The 13861-nt window shown below is 41.0% G+C and overlaps 1 protein-coding gene across 5 annotated transcripts in view; it reads left to right on the forward strand.

Annotated features, from left to right (window-relative positions):
* Positions 1-3248: 3248 nt before the first annotated feature.
* Positions 3249-13861, forward strand: part of ALG6 (ALG6 alpha-1,3-glucosyltransferase) — a 58761-nt gene continuing 48148 nt past the window's right edge. Inside the window, exons 1-3 of one of the 5 annotated variants that reach the window (XM_032630773.1) lie at positions 3275-3373; positions 3904-4074; positions 7751-8022. In XM_032630773.1, coding sequence (XP_032486664.1) covers positions 7941-8022 — 82 coding nt within the window. In that variant the 5' untranslated portion in view covers positions 3275-3373; positions 3904-4074; positions 7751-7940. Of the gene's footprint in view, positions 3374-3447; positions 4075-4244; positions 4326-7750; positions 8023-13861 lie in introns of those variants that run through there. The other 4 variants (XM_032630776.1, XM_032630757.1, XM_032630764.1 and 1 more) reach the window with 4 other exon arrangements.

A 13861-nucleotide genomic window follows, 5' to 3' on the forward strand; every position in this document is an offset into this window, starting at 1 on the left:
ATGGACAATGTGACAGACAATTCACGTTTGATGTGTTTCAATCCATTGCAGTTATTATGCTTACTGATGCTCAGTGTGTCCCATCCGTGGCCCTCGGGAGTCTCTTCAAGGTGGCTCTGGAGTCTTTCTGACACTGACCCTAGTAGTCTTTGATAGTTTCGTTGATACCTGGTGAACAAAAGTTTCCAAATTTATTTTTATGTATTTCTTTTCCAAACCTGTAATTAGCTACTTCTCCTGTGATCTCCCTTTCCTTTTTAGTAGAAATGGTGTTTCAAGACTACAGTCTGTATGCTAAGGATGCTCATTGTTATTGAATTGGTCTTTGTTTTTAGTCTTTTCAGTAAAAAGAGCTAGGAAATATTTCCTCCCTCTCTCCCTCCCTTTCCCTCCCTCCTTCCTTCCTTTTTCTCTTCAGTAATTAGGTAAAATAAATCATAAGTTCATATTGATACTTCTATCTTACACCTTTTACTCCTTTCCCACACCAAGAATCCTGGTATCAAAATACCGGGATGGTAGAGTCTGAATACCACATAAATCTTCATTTTCTTTACCCCACTTTACACATACAGTAGTCTTAGAATAATCACACTAATCCTAATGCCAACAACATGAGTTACTAACAACAATCATTTAATTTTTTTTAACAGATCTTTTTTTTCTTAGGGTATATTGCACTTGGAATACATCATTAAATTACAGTGTTTTAAAGTCACTTGGGGGAATTCCCTAGTGGTCCAGTGGTTAGGACTCCACACTTCCACTGCTGGGGGCCCGTGTTCGATCTCTGGTTGGGGAACTAAGATCCCTCAAGCCACGCGGCATGGCCAAAAAGGAAGAAATAATAAAGTCACTTGGAACATTTATTCTCTGTGTAGTTGAGCCACCAATTGGATACACATTGTATCCAAATTTCTTTTGTTTCATTCTATTTCTGGTTTTGGGGGATTTATTTTTTTCCACTTCATTTTGTTTTATAATTAATTTTCAAAGTTCATAATCATACTAAGGACAGTCTTCATCAATATTTTGTCTTTTTTTAGGGGTGCAAAAAATGAAAATGACTTGAAAATGAATGAAAGTAACTAAGATTCATGTTTAATTATAGTCCTGACATCTATTTGCTGGATTTCTTAGGGAAATTACATAATGTCTCAAACCAGCATTTCCAAAAAGTGTGTTTCCTGAACCACTCTGTAGGGTGGGATGTCAGAGTGGGGTTGGGGTGTGGGGATAGGATTTCATGGTTAATGTCTGAAAATTCTGTATTCTCTTAGAGAGTCATGACTTACAATAACACACAAAAGCCTCTGAGAAAACCTGGAGTAAAGAATCCTTTTTTAGATTTGTGTAACCCATTGTTTTCAAACTTCTCTCTGTATCAAAAGATGGTCCCCATACTTTTCTTTGACCTTTTGTTTTCTTTGACAATAGGTATCACACTGAATGACAGTTCTGTGGAACATACTTTGGGAAAGGTTGATGTCAAGTTTTCTTGTATGTCCAAAAAGGATAATAATACCTGTTCTACCATTCTCAGGGTTATAGTGAGGATCAAGTGAATTGGATATGAACAACTTTTAGCATATAAAAGAGAACACTATTTTGCCAATGGCTACATGGAAATTTGGAGGTTCACTCTAACTCTATGCTGCTTAGGTGGACTTATTCCCCGGAGTAGGCAAAGGTATGATGAAACCTGGAGATTTCAGAAGAATGGCAAATGACATATAAGGGTCAATTGAGGAAGAGGTACAGAGAAGAAAAAATTATTTCAGAAAACAGCTATGATCAGATGAATGGTTTTCACCTAGAATCAGGGAAGTCCTGGGCTTGATATAGAAAAGGGTTTGTTTTCTTAATAAGTGGAAGTGATCTGGGGACGGGACTAGAAACTACTATAAAAGTATGATTTGTGTGAGGAAGTTTGCCTAGTACATTGAGTATTCAGAGTACCTTTGATAAGGTATGTACTAATTTGTTAGGGCTGCCACACAGAAAACCAGAGACTGGGTGGCTTAAACAACAGAAATGTATACTCTCATACTTCTGGAGGCTAGAAGTCTGAGATCAAGGTGTCAGCGGGGTTGGTTTCTTCTGAGACTTCGCTCCTTGGCTTGTAGACTGCCATCTTCTCCATGTCTTCACATTGTCCTCTGCGCGTGGGCATGTCCGTTGCCAAATTTCCTCATCTTATAAGGATACCAGTCATAAAGAATTCGGTTCTACCCTAATGACCTCATTCAAAACGCATTTACTGAGCATCTGTTATATATAGGCACTGGACATTCAGAGGTGATAGTACCTAGTGGAGGGAAAGAGCAGGAGTAGGTATATAAATGTAATGGTGGGGTAGTTCAGGTATGAATTAGAGGCTTTGACGTTCCTTCCACTATTTATTCAATGAACATTTCAAGCATCAACTTTGTTCTAAATACTGTGTCAGAAGCTATTGGGTTGGGAGGCAGAAAGGAGAGACTGATACCAACTGTAATCATTTGAAGATACATCTTTTATCATGTATTGATATTTCTGAAATTATATGTGTTTTACAATCATAGTAAGTTTAGATGGTAACTTTTGTTTCTCTCTCAGTGGTGCATAAAATAGTGGTGCTTCTTACAACTGACAGAGCCAATTAGATTTAATAAAACATGATTTTTGGGGCTTCCCTGGTGGCGCAGTGGTTGAGAGTCCGCCTGCAGATGCAGAGGACGCGGGTTCGTGCCCCGGTCCGGGAAGATGCCGCGTGCTGCAGAGCGGCTGGGCCCGTGAGCCATGGCCGCTGAGCCTGCGCGTCCGGAGCCTGTGCTCCGCGACGGGAGAGGCCACAACAGTGAGAGGCCCGCGTACCGCAAAAAAAAAAAAAAAAAAAAAAAAAATGGCTGTACGTTCAATACTCTTTCTTCCATGAATTGACTTCCCAGCCTTAATACCTTCTTCTTCGCAGGCATGTAGCTTGAGGAAAGTAAAGCAGGACTAGCCATGGGGCTGTTCACTGTGGGAAGCGAGCCAGAACGCGCCCCTGACAGGAATCCGTGGACTAAGCAGCCTTTCAGGCCTTGGCCCCGATCCCAGGAAAGAAGAGCAAGGGGCTTTCCACCTGCCCCAAGCCTCACCCGGATACCAGGCCTCTCGGGTTCCAGCCGCTGGGGCTCCGCCTCCAAAGCCGGCCGCCTCCTCTCCGCGCCTTTTCCCCGCCCCTCCCCTCACGCTCGACGGGCTCGCTCCCGCGCAGGGCACGCGGGCGGCGCACGAGCACGCGGACGCGGAAGGAAGGCCGACAGGGCAGTCCACCGCGGTGGCGAGCGCGCAGGCGCCTTTCTGGGACCCGCTGCGGCGCGAATCCCCGCGTTCCGCGGGCGGCGGGGTAAGGGGTCGGGTCACTGCTGTTCTGGGGCGCCCGGCAGGGGTGGGGAGAGACGGGCTGGCGGCCCGGCTCCCGGCACCGCTTCGCTCAGAGGAACGGCACGCGAGGCCTCCGCAGACCAGCCCGCAGGCTCGCTTGGGAGTCGGCTGGGGGACGCGGTGATGGTGGGGCCTGGCTGGAGCGCCTTGGCACCCTTGTTCCTGCGGTCCTGAGGGTCTGGCCCGCCGGAGAAAGGGAGAGACACATCAGGAGGGGTCCCTTTGGCGAGACGTGCTCACCTGGGATAGCAGTAGTCCCTGGCTGTGGTGTCCATCTGGGGGAGGCACCTTTCAGGCTGAAAGGAGCAAGTTCAGCCCTGGGACGTGGACGGCAGACTTTTTTTTTTCTGTCCAGACGCACCCTCGGGGCAAAGTAGGACGGAAAACTCCTCTGCTGCCCGCGTGGCAACTTCGTGGCGCGAGGATGGGTTAGGAAGTTACTGTGCTTTGCTTTGCAGATGGGAAAAGTAATAACCCTTTTTACTGTTCAAGGAGAAGAGATCGGTTAAAAGTCTCACAGAATATCTTTGACCATAAAGGACTCAGTAAAATTAGGTACTTCCCTTCACACGCGAAGATCTCCATTCAGCAAATATAATACTTTATGAGTACCTGCTTTCTGCCAACATTGTTCTAAGCGCAGGGAACCCAGCCACGACTAAGGTAGGAGGATCCCTCCTCGCCTGGGGCTTATATTCTAGTTGGCAAATAAATGTAATTTCCTTTATACTTTTTAATTGGAATATAACATGTACAAGAAAATACGGTACATAAATTGTAACTAGTTGATTTATCATTAAGTAAACACATCTTTTAACCACCACTCAAATCAGGAAGCAACATTCACAGCATCTTCTCAGAAGACCTTCCTCGAGACCTCTCCCAATCGCCGCCATCCCCTTTCCTCCCCAAAGGTAACCTCTTTCCTGATTTCTAACACCACAGATTAGTTTTGCCTATTTATGAGCCTTTTTTTTTTTTTTTTTTTTGCTGTATGCGGGCCTCTCACTGTTGTGGCCTCTCCCGTCGCGGAGCACAGGCTCGTCCGGACGCACAGGCTCAGCGGCCATGGCTCACGGGCCCAGCCGCTCCGCAGCATGTGGGATCTTCCCAGACAGGGGCACGAACCAGTGTCCCCTGCATCGGCAGGCGGACTCTCAACCACTGCGCCACCAGGGAAGCCCTATGAGCCTTTTGTAAATGGAACCATATGGTGTGCATTCTTTGGTGTCTAGCTTTTTTTTTTTTTTTTTTTGTGTCTAGCTTTTTAAACTCAAGATTATGTTTGTGAGATTGTTTCATGTTGTGTGAAAATATAATTTCTGATAGTGAAAAGAATTAGGAAGAAAATAAAAGAAGGTAACGGTACAAGCAGTAAGAAGTGGAAACCATAGTAAGGGTGGTCAGGGATAAACTTTCTGAGGGGATGACTTGAGGTATAAGATGAATGACAAAAGATTGGCCAGTGAGCTGACTTAAGAGCGTTCCAAGCAAAGGGAATAGAATTGGAAAGGAACTGAGGTATGAATGAAATGGGCAGGTTCTAGAAAGAGGGAAGACCTTGTGGGAAAGTGGGAGGAGATGAAATTGGAGAGGTAGGCAGGATCTTATGGCTGAGGTACTTGGATTTTATTCTAAGCGTAATAGAGGCCAGGAAGAGATGTTTTTTTTTTTTTGCTTTTTGCGGTACGCGGGCCTCTCACTGTTGTGGCCTCTCCCGTTGTGGAACACAGGCTCCAGACGTGCAGGCTCAGTGGCCATGGCTCACGCGCCTAGCCGCTCCGCGGCATGTGGGATCTTCCCGGACGGGGGCACGAACCAGTGTCCCCTGCATCGGCAGGCGGACTCTCCACCACTGCGCCACCAGGGAAGCCCAGGAAGAGATGTTTTTGATGTCCTTCAGTTTCTAACATGAGCCACTTGTGGAGGATGTGAAGGCCTACCCATTTTACTCATTAAAGAAACCCTACAAAAGTGGCAATACTTGTCACTTACTGGGGATTAGGACATGTTGGGAGACGAAATCATCTTTTGTATTGTCAGGATTTATATTAATTTAGATACATAATATGCATCCAAAATCAGATTTAAAACACAGTTTAGAAATTAGTTATCTGTTCTCCACTCTAAAATATTCTTTTCAGGTTGTTGCTTAGCTTCTGCTTGAACCTTTCAAAGAGAAACTCCTTTCTCAAGAAGAAGCTCATTTAATTTTTGGACGGCTCTAGTTGTTAGAAAAGTTTTTCTAATATTTAATCTAATATTGGTCATCAGTTCTGGATCCATACAGAACTGATAATTATCATCGTTATCTGTTGCCTCCCTTTAAATACTCAAGCAGTTGATCTTTGTTGTTTTTTTCACATTTAAGTGCAGAACTTTGAATTTATCCCTGTAATGATTTCTGGAGTTAGATTTGGTCCATCATAGATGTTGTCCAAGTCTTTTTGGATATGATTCTTCATCTGTCAGCTGTTCCACCTTTGTGCTTCTTTTTAATTTTTAAATTTTTTTAATTTTTTAATTTATTTGTTTATTTTTGGCTATGTTGGGTCTTTGTTGCTGTGCGTGGGCTTCCTCTACTTGGGGCTACTCTTTTTTTGTTGTTGTTGAGGTGCGCGGGCTTCTCACTGAGGTGGCTTCTCTTGTTGCAGAGCATGGGCTCTAGGCACACAGGCTTCAGTCGTTGTGGCTTGCGGGTTCTAGAGCGCAGGCTCAGTAGTTGTGCACGGGCTCAGCTGCTCCACGGCATGTGGGATCTTCCCAGACCAGGGCTCGAACCCATGTCCCTTGCATTGGCAGGTGGACTCCTAACCACTGCACCACCAGGGAAGCCCCATCTTTGTGCTTTTAACAAACTTGATCAGAAAAGTTCCGTGGTGGCCTAGTGGTTAGGATTCCTTGCTTTCACTGCCGGGGGCCTGGGTTCAATCCCTGGTTGGGGAACTGAGATCCTGCAACCCACGTGGTGCAGCCAATAAACAAAAAAACTTGATCAGCATGTTATTAGTTAAGCATTATGTTCTTTTAAAGTTTATTATGATTATTACATGTTGTGGATTATTGATTTAACTTGTTTGTATTAGTGATTTAAATTTCAAGATGGAATATTAGTTAAGCTGTATTTTTAAATCCAGGAATTAGCATTTGTAAAGTCAATTTTAAACTTGATATCTCAGCAGAAAATAGAGTGTTGTATTGCAATTCTGAAATATATAGTGCAATGCGTTGTTAAAAGGGGCTTTTCGAGTTAGACTAAAAAAGGATTTGAAAAGTTTATAAATGGCCTATAAACTGTGTCAAACCTGAAATCAACATCGGAAAGTGATTTAATTTTAATTTTTCCTCCTACCTTGCCTCTGTGGTAGAATTTCTAATGAACAGTGGAATGATCAAAGGTGGATGCAGTAGGAGGGAGGAAAGAAAAAGGAAATTTATATAAACCAAATTTGAATAATATAGTCACATAGCCTTATTAAATGCTTTGAGTCATTCTACCTAATTGAGATGCTAGACTTATTAGTTCTAGAGTTGTCCCTTGCTATTTTTAAGTAAGAAAATACTTTTTTGACCTGTAGGTAGACTATGCCAATTTTTCCCTAAAATTTTCATTTATATATTAATTGCATTTTTCTGAATATATGTAAATTAAATTATATCCTGTGGTTAAAACGGCCCATGATTTTTCAAATCTTTGAACTTTTAGAACCCCTACCCAATAGGGAAAAAGTAAAAAAAAAAATGAAGCATGTAAGTGGTTAATTAATTTTACTGCTTTTGTATTTTCTCTTAAGAGTTGGGGCTATTCTTATTGATTCTGACAAAGGTTCATTCTCTAGAATGGAAAGTAGGTGTAGTTAGTTCAAGTATATTTTGGAAGAAAAGAAAAATCAAACTACATAAATGACTTTAGTGGAAGATTTTCTCAAGCTGAATATAAAGATAAAAGTCCTCTTTCTGTCTATACCAAAGGTAAAATCACCCCTTTGTTTATCTTTGTGGTCTTGTTTTTACCTGTAGGTAAAAATTCTCTGTTTAGAACTGACCTACTATCTACACATCTGTGTTGTTTTTCTTCACTCAGAAATATTTCCTTGTGAGAGCAGATCCTTACTATATCTTTAGATATATTGAGTCACATTTAATAGGGAGAGCTACATTTTGAGGTCCATTTCCCAACTAGAGGACTAGGGGATAAGGAACTTAAAATTATCCCCTTTCCTTGATTCCCCGCCTCCGCTTCCCCCACTTCTCCATCTTTCTACTTGGTTTAATGGGTTTGTTGTTGTAGGTACTATGCTCAGCTAACTCTTGGTATCTTTTTTCTTTTTTTCTGCAGGCTACTTCTTCATAGACATAAAAATCAGTATTTGACTGGAAACAAAGCATCACTTAAAATCCTCTCAAATTCCTGATTCCAAAGAATTGATAACATTTCTCTGATCAAGAAAAGAAGTGATTGACTGCGTGTTAAAAGTATTCCAGCATTGGTCCTGTTATTTTTCCTCTCCCTACATTTGAGAAGAAATATGGAGAAATGCTACTTGATGACAGCTCTTGTCTTACTAGGACTAACAGTACGGTGGACAGTTTCTCTTAATTCTTACTCAGGTAATGCATTTTTCGTTTAAGATAGGTAAATAATTTTTTGAATCATTTTTCTTGTTTGTTTTTTGAGGTTTTTAGTTTTTGGTAATAGTTTATAGTCTTCTGACCGGGACAGAGAAGAATTTTAGGTTTTATTGGTGTAGTCAAGAAAATACACTTAAGCATCTAATTCTAATAAATAGAATTTGTATAAGAGCTAAATAGAAGCATGGGCTTTGTGATAATGATAAAACAAAGATGTGTTTTAACTGGGAAGATGACAGGTTGAGAAACAATTATCTATTAGGCATTGAAGAGAGAAATGAGCTAGTACTTCAAAGGGGGAGCAGAATCAAAAGAGGCTTTTTTGTTTGTTTAGGGTAGAGAAGGCATGTTACTACATTGAAAGGAAGAGATCAGTGGAGAATAAGATTGGGGACGATGTGAGAGTAAGGGAGGAGGAATTGATGGAGTGTGGTCCTGGAGGCTGGGGATGTGATTAAACTTAACCTTGTGAGTATTTATTTAATACTTCTCATGTTCCAGGCATTATGCTAAGTGCTAGAAATTCCAGGTGAGTACTTAAATATTTAACAGCTCCAGTACTTAAAGAGTCCACATTTTAGTAGATAAGTAGTCACAATACAATGTGATAATTATAATGTTGAAGTATGTGTGAGGTTCAAAGGTAACAGAGAAATGAGTGATCAGGATGCACTGGAGAAAACTTTTCAGAGAAGATGATTTTTGAGTTCAAGGTTTGAAGGATGAGTTGGAATTTGCTAGGCAAATGGAATGGGGAAGATATTCTAGACAGCAGAACATGTGCAAAGACATGGTCGATGGCATGAGAGCATGGTTAGAAGTGTTTGGTATTGGATAGCATAAAAAGAAGGAACGAAAAGGATGGGGAGGGATGGCTAGAGGCTTGGCTATACAGTTAGCTCGGGAAATTATTTGTCTTAGAAAAATAACTTTCATTGTAATAAAAAATGATTGTAGCAAGAAGGTTGGGTGTAAAGAGACAAATGAGACAATCTTAATAATAGAACTAAGAGCTACTCTTTTTTAAGTATTTACCAAATGCTAGACACTGAGCATTTTCCTTAATACCACACCACTGAAGATAGGTATTATCTCTAATTTACAAGTGGAAAATGAGACAACCAATAAATGACAACTGGGACTCAAATATAGTTATATTTTATTCCAGAGTCAGTGCTTTAACTCTGCTCTCTGGCCTCTGAGAAAGAAGTCTTGAACTAAGGCAGTTAGTTGAAAGATGAAGAAGTGAATTTAAGGAATATTGAGGAAGTAAAATCACTTGAATGCAGCCATAGACTTGGGTTCAAATCTTAGTTCTTTCACCTGTTGGCTGCCTGATCTTGGAGAAGGTTCTTAATCTTCATGAACCTTGTGTACCTCTTCTACAAAGTATGAATATTAATATGTACTTTAACAGAGTTGTTGTGAGGATTGAGATAATATGTATGGATTGTGCTTTATTTTTAGTAATGTAGGAATAAAATCAGCACATTAGTGGTTCATAACTGTTTTCTCATTTGATCCTGACATCAGATCATTTAACTCTAAAATATTTACCGAGTGTCTGCTGTGCAGCAAAAATAGGTCTTGCTGGTGATCATATCTTTAGGTCTGGTCTTTAGGGTGACCAAGAATAATACATGGTAGGTACCTGTGATATTGTGATTCATAATAAGACATATATATTTGGTCTTCATCTGTGGTTTTGGCACAGAGCTCCTAAAACTGCTGGAATTTTCTAAGTGAGATGATAAAGTTGTTTTTGTTATGTTAATGAGGTGGCTTTGGGTCCCCCCACTTAAGGATGGAGGCTGGTTGCTAGGCAAACCAACCTTATGCTTAGAGGGTGGGAACTTTCAATCCCACCCCCTGATTTCTGGGGAGGGGAGGGGAAGGGTTAGAGATTGAATCATTGCCTATGGCCAGTGATTTAATTAGTTATGCTTATGTAATGAAGCCTCTATTAAAACCCAAAAGGACTGCATTTGGAGAGCTTCTGGGTTGGTGAACACGTGGAGATGCGGGTAGAGTGGCATGCCTGGAGAGGGCATGGAAGCTCTGCTCTCCTTTCCCCACATCTTGCTCTATGCATCTCTTCCATCTGGCTGTTCCCAACTTACATCCTTTTTTTTTTTTTTTTTACATCCTTTTATAATAAACCAGTAATCTATAAGAAAAATGTTTCTCTAGCAAATTGATCGAACCTAAAGAGGAGATTGTGGGTACCTCTGATCTATAGCCTGTCAGTCAGAAGTACGTGTGATAACCTGGATTTGCCATTGACACCCTGAGTTGGAGGGGGCAACCTGCAACCTGTAGGCAGTGGGTCTTGACAGTGGTGTCTGAAGTGGGTGTGGGGTGTGGGATGCAGTCTTGTAGGACTGAACCCATAACTTATAGGATCTAATGCTATCTCCAGGTAGATAGTGTCAGAATTTAGTTGAGATATAGGATACCCAGGTGGTGTCCAGATAACTGCTTGCTGGATGTGTGTGGGAAACCGCCCCCCCCCCCCCGAAATGTTGTAATTGGGTCTTAGAATCACACTTTTACTTCCCTAGAGAAGTTCACAGTCTAGTGGGTAGGGCAGATATGTAGGTATATATTACATTAAAATATAGTGTGGTATAAACAAAGTAGACTGGGAGCACAAGGGACTTCTAATTCAGATGAAAAAGGCTTAGAATGCAGTAAGTTCCCTACATACGAACCTTCAAATTGTGAACTTTCAAAGATGCGGACGTGTGTTCGCCTGTCCAATCATGTAAATTAGTTCACGTGACTGGCATACCTTGTCACGTGTGTGCATCCTCTACAAGTGGTTGTGCTTTTGTGTACTTTACTGTACAGTACTGTATAGAGTACAGTAGTACAGTATCTTTATTTCAAGCCCAGGATGTCCGGAGGCAAGCGTAAAAGCAGTGGTGATATAGCTGGTACTGCTAAGAAGTGCCAGGAATTGGAGGCCCAGAGAAAGAACGAAGAGAGACAAGAGGAAGAAGAAGTAACTGAAGAACCGAAGAGATTCATGACGCAGGAAATGGCAAGGGGATTTTCTTTATTTGAGGAGGCAGTTAGTTTTGAGGTACAGGACCTGAACGTAGAATGGTACACGAAGGTTGCAACAGCCGTTCAGAATGCAATTCAGTGCTACCGTGTCATCTATGATGAGAAAAAAAGAGCTACTGCCCAGACATCACTGGATTGTTTTTTCAAGAGGGTAGGTAGAATTGAATCCAGCAAGGAACCAGAACCTGTGCTGTCAACGTAAGGGCTGAGTGAAATTGCAGCTTGCCCTCTGTCTCCTATCGCTGACGATCCTTCAGCTCTACCATCTCCCACCTCTCCGTCCTCCAGTCAGTGACTCTTCTTGCCTGTTCACTCGATGCCAGCCCCTGTATGCCGGCTGTTGTACTGTGCTACTGTACTTTTCAAGGTTCTGTACTGTAAGATTAAAAATGTTTTCTTTATTTTTTGTGTTCGTTTGCTTTTTATGTATTATTTGTGTGAAAAGTATTATACCTATTACAGTACAGTACTATATAGTCGATTGTGTTAGTTGGGTACCTAGGCTAACTTTGTTGGACTTAACGAACATGCTCTCGGAATGGAACTCATTAGTGTGTAGGGGATTTGCTGTATAACGTTAAAGTTTGTTCTAAAAGGGAGGGAAGAATTTTACTAGGCAGAAAAGGAGGTGAGGAGAGTACTCCAGTAAGAGGAAATAGCACGACCAAGGGATGAGAGTTCTTTGAGGTTTGGTGAGGATGTAGGTGTGACTGGAATACAGGGTGCATGGTAAGTGGAACAGTAAGAGATGGGGTGGCAGAAATAAATTTGAGGCAGACTGTGAGCCGAAGTAACGTGTGAGGGATTTATCTTTTGGGCAATAGAGGTTTTTAAGCCGGGAATTCACATAATCAGATTTGTTTTTTAAGAAGACAGCTTTAGAGGCAGCATGGTGTTTGGAGTAGAACGTGTAGAGACTGATGATAGCATCTATGTGCAGTGGCCTCATGTATGTTTATAATGCTTATTTGAAGTTGTTATGCATAGCTGGTTTCAGTGGTCTTGGAAAGGGATGATGAGGGCCTGGACTAAGTGACTAAATTTGAGAGCCATATTAATTAGGTAAAAATCAGCAAAATTTAATGACTAATTGTATGCAAGGATAAATAAGAAGGAAGAGTTTGAGAATGAGTCTGGTTTCTAAGTTTAGAGATACTGAGACTGAAAACTGAGAGGTAGGGCAGATTCAGTGCGGGAAGGTAATGAATTCTCTTTTGGTTATGTTAAGATTTGGGTGCATTTTAGTCATAGAAAAAAGGGGGAATTTTGGGAGATGCACTTTGGCTGGGGGCACAGGAACACATAAATCCATCTTCAGCTGGTCACAGAGAACACTTTGTTATTAGAGTTAGTTTCTAGCTTCATACTCCAAATGCAGCCTGGTGGTGACCTTGGCAGGGCCAATAGCAGGACTTCTTTTTCTTGGCTAGAATCAAAGTAGGCAGATCGTATTTTGTCCAATTTCTCTTTAAGCTCATGCCTAACCTCAGAGCTAGAACAAAGCAAGTGCAAGAGATGAACCAGAAATCATTTGTGCCAATTCCTAGAGCCAATTTTATGTAGGTGGTCCATTCTGAGCCTTTCTAGTATTGAGGCACTTCCCAAGTGGGAGGGTTCCTATTACTCCACATTCTTCACAGCATTTGGTAGTGTTAAACTTCTGAATTTTTGCCAGGCTGGAGTGTGTGAAATGATATTTTATTGTGATTTTAATTTTAATTTCCTTCATTGCTGAATTCATTTATTTATTTTGAATTTCATTTCTAAAAGATTGAGCATACTTTTGTGTTTATTAGTCATTTGTATTTCCTTCTCTGTGATATTTGCTTATGTCATTTGTACATTTATATTAGTTTTTTTCTTATGTATTCTATATTTTGGCTTTTGTTTTTTTCCTATGTGTTCTGTATTCTGGAAGCTAACCTTTGTACAAGTTGCAGATATCTTCTCCCAGGTAATGGCTTATCTTTTCACACTTTACAGTGTCTTTTGATGAACAAAAATTTTTGACTTTAAAATAATGAAATTTACCAATCTTTTTCGTTTATGATTTGTGCTTTTGTATCTTTAAGAAATCCTTCCCTACTTCTGGGTCACAAAGATATTTTTCTAAAATTTTCTTCTAAAAATTGTAAGATTTGGGAATTCCCTGGCAGTCCAGTGGTTAGGACTCTGCGCTTTCAATGCTGAGGGTGTGGGTTCAATCCCTGGTCAGGGAACTAAGATCCTGCAAGCCGCGTTGCGTGGCCCACAAAAAAAAAAAAAAAAAAAAAAAATTGTAAGATTTGTCTTTCCTGTTTAAGTCTTTATCTCCTTAGAACTGAACTTTATGTATAACATGTGAGTTAGGGAGCCATTAAAAATTTTTTTTTTCACATGGATAAAAACAGTTGTTTCAGCTCATTTATTGAATAGTCCATCCTTTCCCATAAATCTGCACTACCAGCTCTGTCTATATCAGGTTTTCATACACACAAGGGTCTGTTTCTGGCTCTCCATTCTGATCCATTGTTTCATCACTGCCATGTCTTATTACTATAATTTTACCTTGTCTTGATATGTTGTGAGGCAAGTTCTCCCACCTGATAGTTCCACTTCACTGGTGTCTGAGCTATTCTAGGCTTTTCTCTTTCATATTGTAGTAGGAAGAATTTCTTAAATGGTCCCCCAGAGATGTCCTGCCTTAATCCCCAGAACCTGTGAAAATGATGAGATCTATTTGGGAGTGATTATGTTATGTCATATGACA

The sequence above is a fragment of the Phocoena sinus genome, chromosome 1, assembly GCF_008692025.1.
Source record: "Phocoena sinus isolate mPhoSin1 chromosome 1, mPhoSin1.pri, whole genome shotgun sequence".
In the NCBI taxonomy this organism is placed as follows: Eukaryota; Metazoa; Chordata; class Mammalia; order Artiodactyla; family Phocoenidae; genus Phocoena; species Phocoena sinus.